Source organism: Lepidochelys kempii, chromosome 16, assembly GCF_965140265.1.
Source record: "Lepidochelys kempii isolate rLepKem1 chromosome 16, rLepKem1.hap2, whole genome shotgun sequence".
NCBI lineage: Eukaryota > Metazoa > Chordata > Testudines > Cheloniidae > Lepidochelys > Lepidochelys kempii.
In genome coordinates this window covers 20,750,897-20,768,206 of record NC_133271.1, presented here as the reverse complement: position 1 = coordinate 20,768,206, position 17,310 = coordinate 20,750,897, and the positions used below count along the sequence as shown (strand labels likewise).

The following is a 17,310-nucleotide window of genomic DNA, read 5'->3' as shown; positions in this document are numbered from 1 at the left end:
AAGTGGCTGGGAAGCTTGCTCCCAGACGCAGTGTAGAGATACCCAAGGAGGTCAGTCTGTCTGGTTTATCCAACAGAAGATCACAACATGATTTGATAATGGGGAGGAAAATACTGATTACTCAAAGGGCTCTTTAATCTAGTGGAGAAAGTCGTGCTAAGAACCGATGGCTGGAAGTTAAAACCAGATGAATTCTTGGCACACGTTTGGAAATAAGGCACACCTTTGGGACAGTGAAGGTGAGTAATCATGGGAGCAAACTACCAAAGAGAGTGATGGATTCTCCATCTTTCGAAGTCTTCACATCAATACTGGGTGCATTTCTGGAAGAGGTGCTGTAGCCGGACATAAGTTATTGCGCTCAATATGGAGGTAACTGGATGATATTCTCTGGCCTGGTCTGTGTTATATGGGAGGTCAGACTAAATGATCTAATGGTTCCTTATGGTCTATGAATTCATAATTATGCCCTTTTAAGTATTTTTAAACTTCATGTAGACACTGAGGGTCAGTAACTGACTCCGGTGAAGCTACACGGATACGCACATGCTGAAGATCTGGTCCTCAATGTTTTCTTAGCTCCTGACTTCCCTTCCTCCTCTTTAGCAAAAGCATAAAGTTCTTTATTTTTATGGTAGCGGCCTGTACTTTCGTCTAAATGTTGAGGAAAAATTGATGAACATTTAAAAGAAGAAGAAAAAAAAAGGCAATTTGTAATGCCAAATGTATAATGTTAATTGGTTTTGCTTATATTTCTGCATGCTTCAGATTAGATACATGCAGGTAAGTAGGAGACAGTGACCAAAAGAGTTTGGTTTCTGTCTGGCCAATATACTGTCTTACACTCTTTCATATGGTAGTGATCAATGGCTCCATGTCTAGTTGGCAGCCGGTATCAAGTGGAGTGCCCCAAGGGTCGGTCCTGGGGCCGGTTTTATTCAATATCTTCATAAATGATCTGGAGGATGGTGTGGATTGCACTCTCAGCAAATTTGCGGATGATACTAAACTGGGAGGAGTGGTAGATACGTTGGAGGGGAGGGATAGGATACAGAAGGACCTAGACCAATTGGAAGATTGGGCCAAAAGGAATCTGATGAGGTTCAATAAGGATAAGTGCAGGGTCCTGCACTTAGGACGGAAGAACCCAATGCACAGCTACAGACTAGGGACCGAATGGCTAGGCAGCAGTTCTGCAGAAAAGGACCTAGGGGTGACAGTGGACGAGAAGCTGGATATGAGTCAGCAGTGTGCCCTTGTTGCCAAGAAGGCCAATGGCATTTTGGGATGTATAAGTAGGGGCATAGCGAGCAGATCGAGGGACGTGATCGTTCCCCTCTATTCGACATTGGTGAGGCCTCATCTGGAGTACTGTGTGCAGTTTTGGGCCCCACACTTCAAGAAGGATGTGGATAAATTGGAGAGAGTCCAGCGAAGGGCAACAAAAATGATTAGGGGTCTGGAACACATGAGTTATGAGGAGAGGCTGAGGGAGCTGGGATTGTTTAGCCTGCAGAAGAGAAGAATGAGGGGGGATTTGATAGCTGCTTTCAACTACCTGAAAGGGGGTTCCAAAGAGGATGGCTCTAGACTGTTCTCAATGGTAGCAGATGACAGAACGAGGAGTAATGGTCTCAAGTTGCAGTGGGGGAGGTTTAGATTGGATATTAGGAAAAACTTTTTCACTAAGAGGGTGGTGAAACACTGGAATGCGTTACCTAGGGAGGTGGTAGAATCTCCTTCCTTAGAGGTTTTTAAGGTCAGGCTTGACAAAGCCCTGGTTGGGATGATTTAACTGGGAATTGGTCCTGCTTCGAGCAGGGGGTTGGACTAGATGACCTTCTGGGGTCCCTTCCAACCCTGATATTCTATGATTCTATGATTCTATATGGGTTGTACAAAGAGTGGTAATTCTCCCCTATTGCAGACTCAGTACTGCTTAACCCCAAACATTCAAAAATCATGACCCAGGGCCCCATCCACAAATTATGAGATTGCGCTAAAAATCATGAGTTTAAAAAAAAATACATTTGGGGTTATTTCATATTTGCCTTCTGCTTTTTGAGCACTTAGGGCATCACATTTTCTAGCTTTTCTATGCAACCATGAGAGCTAGAATCTTACTTTTCTAGCAAAAAGGAAAGCTGAGATTCTCAGATAATCAGGAGCTGGTGGCTTTAAGTAAAGCACCAAATATGAGAGTCGGGATAAAATCACGGGGGTTGGTAACACTGGTGACCCATACAAGTGTACCACCTAAGTCCCATTTAGGCACTTATGAGCTCCACACAAGCAAACAACTTTTTTAAAAAAAAAGAGAGAGAGAATTTTTCTTTTGACTGACATCTTTTTGGTTTTCGTCCTTTATGTAAATTGTATAGTAAATGCAAAGGGTGACATTAAATCCAATGGGAGTTTTGCCGTTAACTTCAGCAGAGCCAGGATTTCACCCAACGTTTTGCAGACAGAAATGGATTTCTTTCACATAAATGATTGAAAATTTGGTTTCTGGCTTCCTGAGCTTGTGTTAGTTGGGAGTTTGCTGTCACTGAATGACACATTAAAGAGCCACTATAAGCAAGCAGGTTGAAACACTCTAAGGACACTCAATCATGTGTTGTTTATTTCTCTAGAAAATGGGAATGACAGAAGATGACAAAAGAAATTGCTGTTTGCTAGAAATTCAGGAAACCGAGGCCAAATATTACAAGACACTTGAAGACATAGAAAAGGTGAGAGCTGGCCTTTTTTTCTATCACTGCGTTTCATGTCAACAGCTTCTGGTTGCATTTGATCTTGCATTACTCTTGCTGGATTAGTTCTTGCTTCTAGAGCTCCATAGTACTGGGTTCCGGAGTAACAGCGGTGTTAGTCTGTATTCGCAAAAAGAAAAGGAGTACTTGTGGCACCTTAGGGACTAACCAATTTATTTGAGCATAAGCTTTCGTGAGCTACAGCTCACTTCATCGGATGCATACTGTGGAAAATACAGAAGATGTTTTTATACACACAGACCATGAAAAAAGTACTGGGTGTTTGTGATAGAAGGCAGGACAGAGGCATTCAAACGTAAGCCCAGGCTGAGTACCATAACGTGCAGAAAAAAAGAGCCTATTTTATCTGATCACTGCATATTTAAAGTATACTTAAAAACCACCTTGTTATTTCAAAAGGGTATTCACCCCACCCCCCATTCCAACCTCAGCAGTAAGACACACTCAATTCTTTATGTGGCCGAGGCACAATCTCTAGATAAGACTTGCTTTTGTAGATTTCTTATCACTCTTTGATCGCCATTGAATAATTTGAAAGAACCTATTTATTCCAGGCAGTTCTTGAAAGTGCTGAAGCCGTGCTGACTTGCCATTGAAACTAATTGGATTAAAAGTAACATTTCACTGCATGCACTCACGGGCTTTAATTGGTTTTGATAAATTCTGGGTGCATCCTCTCTTTCTCTTAAAAGAACGAACACTTCAGCAACAGAAAGATGCAATGCAGCCGACTGGAGGCTGGATATTATTTTCCCCTTCAGTGATTACAGATGAGAAGAATTAAAAAAAAAAAAAAAGAAGAAAAAGAAGTCCAGCTATCATTTCTACTTCTTTTCCTTTCCCTTTAAAAATGTTTGCCTTTCCTGCAAAGAAGCTCTGAAAGAGAGCCGCACAATTAAACAAGATTCCAGGCTTTTAAAAAGAAAGGCTTTGACGTTCATATTAGTGATGTACATCCTGCTTGTTCTTTGAAAACAACTATTAACCTTGTGTTTCAGCCCAGAGGAAGAGGTAAATTATTCCCTTGGTTATGAACCAGGAGAGCTATAAGAGTAGATTTTTTGCTGTGGAGGGGCTAAGGTCCTGTAATAAACTATATTGCGTCTGTATGTTCTGTAGCTATGGTCAGGGCAGACTTTCCCATTAATGCCCATTGGTTCAGAAAAGCATCTCCAATGTAGTCATGTCACCTGCATTCTTCAAAGGCAAAAATTCAAGATGACTGGGAGTTTTTCTACTCATCAAACAGCTAAAACTGATGCTATTCACCATTGCAACTGATGATTACTTTGTGAAAAACTAGCAAGTCAACAATAGCAAGAAAAAGAACCTCCACCCATCCACTCACATTGGATACAGGCATACTATGTACTGTATGATGCTCAGGATCATGATCATGATCATGCTTTTCCCCCCTCTGAGTGGCTAATGTTTTAAATGGGACAGGGTGCAAAAACTAACAGTAATCATCCCAACGAGCAGAAAACTGATAAAGTGCAGGGCAGCTGGCAGTTTTAACACTTTAATTTGCATACATATTAACAATCATGAAATGTGTTTTTGTAGGTGTATCTAGATCTGTATCTAGAGAGTTTGATAGATATCTCTGTCTACAGAGATCGCTAGATATGTACATATCTTTTGAATACATATAGGGCCATATTATAGAATCATAGAATATCAGGGTTGGAGGGGACCTGAAGAGGTCATCTAGTCCAACCCCCTGCTCAGAGCAGGACCAATCCCGAATTTTTGCCCCAGATCCCTAAATGGCCCCCTCAAGGATTGAACTCACAACCTGGGTTTAGCAGGCCAATGGTCAAACCACCGAGCTATCCCTCCCCCGCATACCTTCCTGAATATGGCTCTTCTTAATGGGGAGGAGTCCTTGTGGCACCTTAGAGACTAACAAGTTTATTTGGGCATAAGGTTTCGTGGGCTAAAACCCACTTCATCAGATGCGTGGAATGGAAAATACAGTAGGGAGGTATAAATGCACAGAACATGAAGTGGGTTATAGCCAACAAAAGCTTATCCCCAAATAAATTTGTTAATCTCTAAGGTGCCACAAGGACGCCTCGTTATTTTTTGCTGATACAGACTAACACGGCTACCTCTCTGAAACCTGTTAATGGGGAGAAATGCTCAGGGAGTAACTTCTAAAGGTAAAGCCAGGGTGTCTTTCCCATCTCCCGAGTGTCTCCGCAGGCATTAATCCTTTCACAGCTCACTTGGGTAGTGTTCCTTCTCCCTCTCCCTCTTAAGAGGTATAACTTAATCCAGGGATTCTCAAACTTTTTTTGCTGGGACCTCTTTGGAAAATATTTCAGGCTGTGAAGACACCCTCCTCCTCCCCCTCCCCCCCCATCCAAGTGACTATCCCCCATATCGTGCCAGCCTTATTTCCATGCCAGTGCTGGTGGTGATGCTGCCTTCAGAGCTTGGTGCCTAGCCAGCGCTCTCCAGCTGCCCAGCTCTGAAGGCAGCACAGAAATAAGGGTAGCAATACCACAACCCCCCTACAATAGACTTGCAACCCCCTGTTTGCGTCAGGACCCCCAGTTTGAGAAACACTGACTGAGTCCACACAGCGAGAGTGTGCAGTTAATTTAAATTAACTGTAGTATGGCTCAGAGCTTCCTCCGCGAGTGGGTGGTAAATGCCTTAAGCTTTTCACTTAGCTTGCAGCTCGGCTTTTAGTTCAAGTGAAATCTTGTTCATGTACTTGACAACCTGACCACCTCACAAATCATTTGTGGCATCCCAGTCTCAGACGGTCCAACCCTAACCCTGCAGAGACGTGGCTGAGCATAAGCACAGTGAGGCAGGTTGCATGGTAAATGTCTTGTCAGTCTTATCTCTTGGCAAGTGTGAAAATTCACCCAGGTTCCTCTCCGGAAAATTCAACCACTGCAACAATTTTAGCTTAAAAAAGAAAGAATCTTATTGCATTTGCTCATTTATTTCAATAAGTTTTCCATTTACCTCTTACAGAACTATATGAATCCATTAAAGCTGGTACTGACTCCACAAGAGATGGAATCTATTTTTATCAATTTGGAGGTAACAGAGTCTAAACATCACTGCTTAAATCTTTGCTCCTCTCAGATGCAGCTTATGCCTCATCCTGTTTAAGAAACAGCACTCAGATTTCATGTAAAATGCATTGCTTTAGTCTGTGTGGGTTCAGTTGTTATGGCCACGGAGCTATGACTGGGCCCTTTAACACTCAAGTGGAATTTAGGTATTGTATAAAGACAAGGAGACGGTTTTACAACAAGGAAATTATTTTGCCTGTGTTTTTAGTGTGTGTGTGTATTTCCGATATATCTGGTTTAAAGAATTACAGACATACTCACAGGAAAATGCACTGTGACTTAGTATGTATCACACTCGACAGGGACGTGAGAGACGGGTTTTATACCCAGCTCTGCAACTGGCCTGCTTGGAGAACTCGGGCAGGTCACTTCACCTCATTAGCTCAGTCTCTGTCTGTGACTTGGAGATAATGGTACCTTCTGCTTGTGTAAAGTGCTTTGAGCTCTATGGGTGAAGAGTGCTATATAAATACTATATAAGTTGTTATGCATGTGCACAAACAGCCTAGATTCTCCTCCAGTTTGATCCTGCCTTGATGCCATAATCCAGCATTTGAAGCTTTCCTCTGTGTACAGTGAGGCTGTTACAGGGCCAAGTTCTGTTAGATGCTTATTGGATGAAGATTCACCCCGGGCAGAAAGGTAGCATAAGGCCTACATGGTATTTAAGTCCTACTTAAGCCAGGCTAGGTCCTGCCTAGTCCTCTTGCTAGCCCTCTTCAGAGGGTGAGTTTCCCCCTTCATGCAGGGATCCCACTGAAGTCACAGTGAATTCTATGTTCAGCCTGCTTTCTAGATCTGATTTATGATCGGTTTCTGATTTTTTGGTGTTTAACCTACCAATATCAGTCTCTGGCTGCTCTCCTACCCCTTGCCCAGACAGTCCAAGGAGAGGCAATAAGTTATCTGACCTATTATTCTGCCTCGGTCTCCACATATGGCCAGATCCTCCTCCTGTCCCAGGTGGCCACCATGTTATCACCTAAGTGCCATCTGGGATGGCAAGATGATGAATGGCTCTTCTCCCATCGTAGCACCGCCAAAGACAGCTGGCAGGACTGAGAGAACAGCGTGAGCCTCGTTAATGGAGACTTCAGGGCTTATCAGGGTGTATTCGTGGTGCACCTTCCTGGCTTGTTTACTCTGCAGTAGTGTAGGGGGCTTAGCTCTTGCTTCAGTCTGGCATGTGGTGAGGGCAGCCGCACAGGTTGCTGCAATGAAGCAGTTGAGTTTTCTTAACCAAAGGCGGCCAGACGCCTTTGTTCCATTATCAGCATAGGCACATCATGTCAGTGATTCAGATTAAATGCAGGCATTGCTCCACCTTCTTGGTCCATTTTCACAAGGCTGCGTTGTGTGGGCTTTATGGGATTAGGGCAGGTTATTGTATGCTGCTAGACTGCTCCCACTAGACCCAGTAAAGGGAGTTTAATATGCACAGAACCCCGCTATGCATTTATCATTGTATAACCTTCTAACTTAATTACACCCTCATATTTATTGTGATTTAGGGCTATATCTCACTGGAGTCGCTTGCATTAAAACAGTTAATAGGCAAAGAGCTGGTCTACCCTGGGAACTTGCGTCTCTCAGGAGATTGAAAAATCCACACCCCTGACAGACGTAGCTATGACCCCTGATGCAGCCAGCACTAGGTTGATGGAAGAATTCTTCTGTTTACCTAGCTACTGCCTCTCGGGGAGGTAGATTACCTACCTCGGTGGGAGAGCTGCAGCAGTCTGTTTAGACATATCCAAAAAATGACTACAAGGTTACTTAAAGAAATGAATGTTCATTAACTAAACACTTTACATGTTAGCGCCTAGAGTGAGTTTCAGATTTTTAAATGTATTGATTTTTTTGTTGTTTTAGGACCTAATTAAAGTGCACTTCAATTTCCTGAGGGCCATCGACGTCTGTATGATGTCTGGAGGAAGCAGCTTGGCGAAAGTTTTTCTAGAATTCAAAGAAAGGTAAAAAGAATGAAAGACCCAGCCAACATACAGGGAGCTCTAATTGTGACAAGCTAAGTCCTGGTTGAGGATTGCTAGTTACAGGGCATAATCTGAGAGCAAAAAATATCGATAAGAAAAACACCGATCTTGACAGACCCTGAAGCCCTGTCCTCTGCTAACCCCTCACACTCCTACATAGTTAACACCCTGTTTTGGCTAGTTTAATTTCCCAGTATAGGCAGGAAAGGGACTGAGAGACTGCACTGCATTTATCACACCTGGCTGCTACCTGTCAGGCTTTCTGGCCATCGGCTGGGGGACCATGTCTGGTAAATGGTGGAATGATGGGGGGTAGGAGACATGAAGAAAGAGGAGGATCTGCCCCTAAACAAGCCATTGCTGCTATTTCACAACACTTTGGCTAGATCCTTCTTGGGGTTTAAATGAGTATAGCTCTATTGACGTAAAAAGGAGCTCACTCGATTTATGTAAACTGAAGGAGTGGCCCAGTGTGTAAAAAGCTCACCTGCACACACCTGTTCCCGCAATCCTTGGCAGCATCCTCAGGACTCTGCAGAAGCATAAACAAATTCCCCAGTAACATCAGATATTCAGGAGTCCCAGTGTTGTACTTACTGTAGAGGGGGCAAGAAAACACCACTCTCTGTTAACGTGTAAGGTCCTATCAGCCACGCCGATGTCCTATCAGCGTAGGGGCTCCTGTTCCAAACCAGTTCTTGTTCTGCTCCTTTCAGTGTCCTTCCAAAACACCCATGCCACAGAGTGAGTGATAGGTTAGTGACCACCCGCACTCAAGTAGTTTGATCGTTACAAGTGTACCTCGTTCTGCCCTATTGTCCCAGACTGCAATTAGCACCCACTGCAGAGGGTATGATGGCATCAGGAATGGTAGCCTCAAGGGCAACACAACGTTGGATAGATTGTCCTATAGCCATTTTCTTCCCATACACGACGATATCACCTTGATCCTGGGCATATTGCACGACTGAAGCTTTCTTCATATTTGCTAAGCCCACGTGTGTTGTGGGACCAAGAGGAGGAGAGGCGCATGTGGAGGTCTGCATTCAAAGGCAGAGTGGGCGAAACCTTTCCCAGACCCCACTGTGCTATGGTCTGGTTTGGATGTCCTAGGGGCTGAACGTCATGCAGCTAATGCTTTGTCTGTAAGACCCACAGGAGAATAAAAATGAGCGCCTGTAACTTCACAGGAGCGGGATAACGCCTCGCCTTCATGAATGTTTAACTGGGGTCTCCTGCAGGACGCAACGGGTCAATGAAAGTTAAGGGCATGCTGCTCACTTGCAGAATCATTTCCTTTGTCTACAGAGGGCACCGCAGCCTGGTAGATCAAAGCGACTGTTCTCTCATCCATCTGGCGCTGCTGACATCCCGCACCTATGGGAGGATTAATCGATTTAAAGCCTAGATTAAGTTACATAGAGGAGTCTAAGTTTTGGCAGCTGCAAACAGGAGTATCCTGGAACATGCAGATAAGGTTAATGAAAGTCTTAGTAATATTCTTAATAATAGTCAAAGGCCTGATTTATTGTGGAATAATGCCAGGGTGTTATTGCTGTGTGATTCAACCAGTGTCTAGACGTGCAAATGCCTCTCAGAAGTCAATAACTCCAGAAATACCATCTGCATTAATAACAAATCATAAGGTCAGATAGTCCATCATTCATGATGCTGCTTTTAGAAAGTAAATGTTTTTGGGATTAAAAGAGAATAGTTGTTTGGGAAAAGAATGCAAAACAATTTTTAAAAAATAATATAATTTTGATCTCCTAATTCCTGGCCTTGCTTGTCCTTAAACGTTCCTGTACTGTCATGTTGGGAGCAGTCCTTTCTGGACTGTATAGTCCAGGTCAGAATTTAGGAACACCCTGTGTGGTGACACAAGGCAGCACAGGTTGGGTTAGTCTGGGAGCTGGAGAAGCCGTGAGAACCACAAGGTCGGTCTGTGTCCAACAGCTTCAATAAAGAATCCCCTTTATATTCCTCACAACCAAATCTAGTCTCTTCTCTGGATGACGGTCACAACAGGCACTGATTCAAGAAAGTCTCAGAAAACAGACCTCCAAGAGAGGGCTCACCTTCCAGGAAGCATAGCACAGCAGGGTGTCTCAGAAATACCTAACGTGTCTGCAGACAAGCAGCGCACCCCAGGCTTCCATGTTCTGAGAAGTTAGTCAAGGATGGTACGGCCAGAACTTCTAGGAGCAGTGGTACCATGTCCATCAATCTATACGCTTGCCTTGACTCAACAGCATCCCTCTTCGCAGTATACCGGGAATGGGTTACTCAGAGGTTTTTGCAACCTCTTTCTGAAAACTCCTGGGCTGTGCTGCGGTCATTTTGCTCATTTTATTCACACTCATGCGAGGAACCTAGAGGTCTGTGGGTGCGAGGGATCCTATAAATAAATGTTTGCTGCTGTTAATTGAGGAGTTCGAGCTTGGCAGAGGGGAGGTAGTTAGGTGGCTGCTGCGTCTGTGTGCGTGTGAACTTGCCAACCCATTTTCGAAAGGACTTTACAAATAACTTTTTTTTGAAGAGCCTGAAAACTTTCCAGATAAACAATGGAATTAATCAGACCTCCAGCTGTGAGCAGCCAGATCTCGACTGGCAGCTGCAAATCCTCACACAGGCTCCAGAGACGTCAAATACCAAAACTTTCTTCAGATGTCATTCAGAGAGCTTTAATCGCTCAGGTGGAACAGTAGTTTTGCCGGGGCATTTTTTTATTACTATGTTAAATTGCAGATAAGCCTCTCCTTTCTCATCTGGCCTAATTTACGCAGCATCTGTGTCTAAGCTAACCAGGTCTCGCCCTGGTTATATACCCAGTTCAGATGTTGCCTGTTGGGGTGAAGGTTTGCTCCTCTCAGACGGCCTGATGATTTGACAGTAGCTAGCTTGGGTAACCATAGTGGTGTAGACGTGGTGGCATGGGCTTCACCACAGGCTAGCAACTGGAGTACATGTGGGCCAGCAGCTGGGCTCCTCAGCCAGCTTGTCCTCGGGTAGCTAGCCTGTGCCTCTGTATCTAGGCTACTATTGTTACCTGTGCAAACTGGATTAAAGGTTGCTCTGGTTTGCCTACCCATGCTACAATCACACCTTCTCTTGCTGTTTAGACGTATCCAGTGTCAAACCTCTTTCTGGTGCCATCTTCCAAGCATTACCTCTGTCTGGTGTACGAACAACAAGAGAAACGCCTTCAGCACAGAGCTGTCCCCCCCATTCAGCAGCAGGCTGCTCAGTTTTGTAAAGTCAGTTTCCCCCAAACTGCTCTTTCCGTCAGTCTTTCCCCTCTTTGCCCCCAAAGAATAGCTTGAGCCAGCTGCAGAGCTCTTCCCTGTCTCGGGGTGAGGAGAGAAGGGGGTTGCTTTAAAGTGATTGCTGTCCCCAGAGGGGTTTAGAAACTGGTGCTAGGGAACCTGAAAGCCCGGCTAAAGCACTAAAGAGCTCCAAATGGAAGGGTCTGTCACTTTTCTAGCTCTTGCAATAATTTAAGGTTTTACCAGCAGTACCTTGGGCTTTGAAAGGAGATGTCGAGTCTTCCTGCCAGCTGGGTGCAGAAGTGTCTGAGGAGCCATGTACATGCTGGAGTGCTGTACTGACTGCGTATTTGCGTGTGGTTATAAACCTAACTAGAAGAACCATTATGTAATGTATAGGCATTGGATGGTGTCCCTTTAAATGGCTTGGGAGCCCTCTAGTGGGACTCCCCGTCCTCTACTGAAGAAGCCCCCAGAACCTAACAGAGCAGATGTGGATACATGTAGTCCGGCCGCGTATGTGGTTAGTAAACATGGTTATTTGGCCACCAGCTGTCCATGTGGTTTCCACATATTCTTAATATTGTGTAAAGGGCAAAGACATGACAGTCTACCCCGAAACTAGTGGGGAATGTAGCATAAATGTAGCATTTCTCTCTCTCTCTAATATAATGGACTCATGGTAGGTGCATCAGGAATCCTGCTGCAGTGGCCTGATTTGAGACCACCTGACCCCAGTGCAAGGTAGGTGCAGCCCTACTGCTCAGGTAACGTCCCTCAGGGACCTTACGCCAGAGCTAGATGGGACATAGCAGAGCTCTGGTTCGCCATGCCTCGCCCCAGCATACCTGCTCCTTCCCCCAATGCCTCGGGTTGAAAAGGGGTGGTTGGTGAAGGACCAGCTCACCTGCAACAGAGACTTCCCCTGCCTAGGTTTAAGGCCCCGTGGTGCTGGATGTGTTGCACAAAGTGGGCATGTAGTGTTTGCAAGTTAGAGAGATTTCCCCATATCCGCACCTCAGCAGTGCTTGTAGAAGATTCAATGGTGCCTGCACATTAGAGTTGCCAACTGTCTACTCGCACAAAACGGAACACCGTTGTCCGCCCCACCCCGCCCCTCCTCTGAGGCTCCGCCCCCTCTCCCTCCCTCCCTCTCTCGCTCGCTCATTTTCACCGGGCTGGCTTAGGGGGTGAGGGTGCTCCAGGCTGGGATCAAGGTGTTCGGATGGGATCAGGGTTGAGGCATGGGGGGGAGGAGGAGAGGGGATCAGGGTGCAGGCTCCTGGTGGCGCTTACCACAAGCAGCTCCGAGGAGCAGCAGTATGTCCCTCCTCCGGCTCCTACACAGAGCTGCAGCCAGGCGGCTCCACGTGCTACCCCATCCGCAGGAACTGCCCCCGCAGCTCCCAGTGGCCGGGAGCCCTACTGTGCTGCTGATTTGGACTTTTAACAACCCGGTCAGCGGTACTGACTGGAGCCGCCAGGGTCCTTTTTCGATCAGGCATTCCCCAAAAAACTGCACACCTAGCAACCCTACTGCACACAGGTATTTAGGTGGAATTTTTTTTTTTTTAAAAGGTGTATTTGCACATACTGTTACATACTATTTGTGCACAGAGTTGCCTTGCTTGCTTGATTTTTACACCTAAATGCATAGGATGTCAAATCCGTGTGCTATAGATGATAAATGACCTCATCATCAACATGCCTATGGCATCGGGGATAGAACCCTGGCTCTTAATCCACATAAGTGAGGTGAGACATTACAAGCTGAGTTACAGCTACTAGGGGATAAGAGTCCTATGCACAACAATCGTATTCCGAAGGCACAACGGGCACAGAAATATGTGTAACAAATCTCGTTCACCGTACGTGAGTAAGTGTAATTATAGGTCTGTAATATCAGACAAACAATCAGAGAGAGACCGACACCGGTTGATGGTGCCTGCCTGCCGGTTTGGATGTTTACTGCTAAGAATTGCAAAAGCCGCAATTTTGTCAAACTTCTGTGCCATAAATAGCAACCTATTTTTAACAACTCAGGAATCATTTTCTAAATCCTACAGCATATATAGCCTTCCACACGAACGACAACCCAGCGTTTCCATAAGCAGCTATCACGGCGAGCAGTAAAGCTGCTGGGAAACTGGCAGGCCGGCACAGTGATAGAATTTTTTTCCGGCCCGTTCTAGAGCGAGGATAATGCCCCAAAGCTCCGAACACATCCCTTCTCCCACATCTGGGACTGTGCTTGGAGTTCCTGGTATCTCAAGTGAGATTAAAGTTTGGAAGTGTCTTTCAGGAGGCATTTTTCCACTCTCGAAGCTTTTTGATGTCCACTTCAAAAGCAAAGATACTTCAAGGCACGCGTCCCCTGTTTGTCCTGTTGTCAGGCAGGGACATCCTAGACTTCAGTGATGATCGAGTGCGACCCATTCATGAATGTGTGCTACAGGCCGCCCTCCGTGCCTGATCCACAGAGGAGATAACTCTTGTTATAGCTCCACCTGGAGAGTGTTGGCTCATTGGCTCAAGCTGTAACAGTTCATGCTTTTAGCTCTGGAGTTCCCCAGTTCGGTCCTTAGTATGGCATCCATCAAAACCAGAGGAAGCTGGAGCAGCACGTGTGAACAAAGTCATAATGCAATCCCACTGCACATGACACCAGGACTCCAGTGTCTGCCACAGCTGAGATAGGGGGGCGGACACTCTAATTACATGCATCCCACCCTCCCTCTATGGTATAAAAGAAAGGGGCCACCAGCCAAGTGATCTCCAGGAGTTCCCCTTTCCTTTGGAATGTTCTCCTTCTCCCACCTCCTGATATGAAATGGCCTGAACCTGTTGCACTTCTAGGCATGCAAGAAGCCTGTCTTTTAAAGTGTGCATTGAAGGCGTTTGGAGTGAGAATTCTAATCCGTACTGGGTCCGCTGCCTGCTGATTCGCATGAGATGTGGTTGGGGGTGAGGAAGGAGAAGGGTGGTTGCTGTTTTGATGAGTTGTGTTACTCTTCTTTATTATGTTTTAGTTTTTTTAATGTATGTGAAGGGCTCTCAGATGTCTATAGAGAGGTTCTTTGGGGTGGATTTTTCTCAATAGGGTGCTGGATTAGAGGAGGTTTTGGAACAAATTGATAAATTAAACAGTGATAAGTCACCAGGGCCAGATCATATTCACACAAGTGTTCTGAAGGAATGCATGAAATTGCAGAACCACTAACTGTGGTGTATAACCTATTGCTTAAATGAGCCTCTGTACCAGATGACTAGAGGATAGCAATTTTTTAAAAAGGCTCCAGAGGCGATCCTGGCAGTTACAGGCCAGTAAGCCTAACTTCAGTACCAGGCAAATTGATTGAAACTATAGTAAAGAACAGAATTAGCAGACACAGAGACAAGTATGTTATGTTAGGGATGCTTCAACATGGTGTTTGTAATGGCAAGACATGATTTCCCATCTATTAGAATTCTTTGAAGGGGATCAACAGACATGCGGACAAGGGTGATCCAGTGGATACAATGTACTTGAACTTTTAGAAAGCCTTTGACAGGTCCCACACCAAAGGCTCTTAAGCAAAGTAAGCAGTCATGAGACAAGAGGGAAGATCCTTTCATGGCTCAGTAACTAGTTAAAAGACAGGAAACAGAGTAGGAATAAATGGTCAGTTTTCACAGCTGAGAGAAGTAAATAGGGGGATCCCCCTAGGATCGATACTGGGACCAGTGCTGTTCAACATATTCATCAATGATCTGGAAAAAGGGGTAAACAGTGAAGTGGCAAAGTTTTTCAGACAATCCAAAATTACTCAAGATGGTTAAGTCCAAACCAGACTGTGAAGAGTTATGGGCAAGAAAATGGCAGATGAAATTTCATGTTGATAAATGCAAAGTAACGCACATTGGAAAACGTAATCCAAAGTATAGCTAGCTAATTTAGACTCCATCATTTTGTGTTCCCAAGATAGAGCTCTCGGAGTCATTGTGGATAGTTCTCTGAAAGCATCTGCTCAATGTGCAGCAGCAGTCAAAAAAAGCGAACAGAATTTCAGGAACCATTAGGGAAGGGCTAGCTAATAAGACAAAATATCATAATGCTATTATATAAATCCATGGTACACCCACACTTTGAATATTGCATGCAGTTCTGTCACCCCATCTCAGAACAGATATTCTAGAACTGGGACAAAAGTACAGAGAAGGGCAACAAAAATAAGGTGGGCATGGAACAGCGTCCATGTGAGGAGAGAGTAAAAAGTCTGGGCCTGGCCATGTTAGAAGAGAGATGACTGAGAGGGAATATGACAGAGGTCTATAAAACCATGAATGTTGTGGAGAAATTGAATAGCTGAATGTTATTTACCCCTTCACATAACACAAGAACTCAGGGTCACGTGATGAAATTAACAGGCAGCAGGTTTAAAACATAAGGAAGTCGTCTTTGCACAACTCACAGTCAACCTGTGGAACTCGTTGCCAGTTGTGAAGGCCAGAAAATATACTGGGTTCAAAAAAGAATGAGGGAAGTTCACAGAGGATAGGTCCATCAGTGGCTACTGACCAAGATGGTCAGGGAGGCATCCCCATGCTCTGGGTGTCCCTAAACCTCTGACTGCCAGAAGCTGGGACTGGACAACAGGCGATGGATCACTTGATAAATTGCCCTATTCAGTTCATTCCCTCTGAAGCATCTGGCACTGGTCACTGTTTGAAGACAGGATACTGGGCTAAATGGGTCATTGGTCTATCCCAGTATGGCCAGTCTTATGATTCTGGCACTCAGGAGACCTGGGTTCTATACCCAGTTCTGCCTGTGATCCCGGCTAGTCACTGTCCTCTCTGATTCCCCTCCCCTTAGGACTGCATTGTGCTTGCCAGTGGCTCAATCCATGACATTAACTTGGTTAGCTCCTCTGCTAAGACGATCCAAGTCAATAGGTTAAAGACAGGAGGCTATTTCTTTCTAGCATCACTGTGATACAGAAGCTGGAAATAAAATGCTTGTATTTAATCCTCTCTCCCCCCAAAAGGCCATGCTAGCTAACTCTCAAAATCACTCTTCATGCCGCATTATTTCAACAAACAAGTCAACCAACTGGCTTCAAAAGAGTAATTAAACTGTGAGAAGCTCCTTCTCTGGCATATGCCATGGGAAGCTCCAAGCAGCGAAATGCCAATTGCTGGCACTTGTTTTGTTTTGTTTTATTTGTCACAAGCCTTGAGAGAGAATAAAAATGGGTCGAGCGCAGTGCTTCTTAACTATGCCTGAAAGCTGCGGGGGAGGAGGGTGCCTGAAAGCTGCGGGGGAGGAGGGTTTCCTTTGGAAGAGATCAGGTTTTGTTGCAGAAAGTCAAGAAGTGCTTTACAGTTTTAGGTGATTGCTCTTTTGCACCTTTTGGAGATTTAACTCTTCCTGACTGAACCAGAGGGCAGTGCGCTGGGCTCAGATTTGCAATGTGCCTGGGGCATGTGGCAGTGAGGGAGGAGAGAAACCACAAGCCGTAGAGTGAAACTTCAATGCCACGCTTGTCTACCGAAGATGCACAGTCCCTCGGCACCTTGCCACATGAAAAATTGGAAGTGCAAACAAGGCCCGAAGCAAACTGTCAGTTTCTGATATGGGGCTAAGAAAAGAGTTCCTCTCCCTTTTGCCTGGTAACTATTTCATTTCGCAAAGGAGTCCACGTCCCCCTGTTTCAGCTCGCTGCTATGAGGAAGGTCTGTCAACATCCCTTTCTAACAGGACACCCTCACAGTAAAACAAATTCACGCTGATTACCAAAGACAGCTGTTTCCACATAGTGAACTGACGGTGTGCTAGGGAGCATGCTCTGGAATCTGAACATTGAATGTAGACTTGTTCACAAGGGCAGTCCTGGCTGGAGGTGCCAGTGAGAGAACAGAGACAGACAAGGTGAAGTCCCCCCTCACCCCTCTCCGAGGTTGTTAGATCAACCATTGAAATATGTCAGCCAACATATTTTCCCCCCCTAGCCTTTCTGAACACCCCAAACCCTCAAGCCCCTGTGTCATAGAATCATAGAATATCAGGGTTGGATGGGACCTCAGGTGGTCCTCTAGTCCAACCCCCTGCTCAAAGCAGGACCAATCCGCAATGAAATCATCCCAGCCAGGGCTTTGTGAAGCGTGACCTTGAAAACCTCTAAGGAAGGAGATTCCC

General features: G+C 45.3%; 1 protein-coding gene across 8 annotated transcripts in view; it reads left to right on the top strand.

Annotated features, from left to right (window-relative positions):
- Positions 1 to 17,310, top strand: part of VAV2 (vav guanine nucleotide exchange factor 2) — a 326,398-nt gene that overhangs the window by 264,702 nt on the left and 44,386 nt on the right. For all 8 annotated transcript variants that reach the window (XM_073313966.1, XM_073313965.1, XM_073313964.1 and 5 more), the window contains exons 6-8: positions 2,634 to 2,732; positions 5,769 to 5,837; positions 7,745 to 7,845. In XM_073313966.1, the coding sequence (XP_073170067.1) occupies positions 2,634 to 2,732; positions 5,769 to 5,837; positions 7,745 to 7,845 (269 nt within the window). The remainder of the gene's footprint in view (positions 1 to 2,633; positions 2,733 to 5,768; positions 5,838 to 7,744; positions 7,846 to 17,310) is intronic.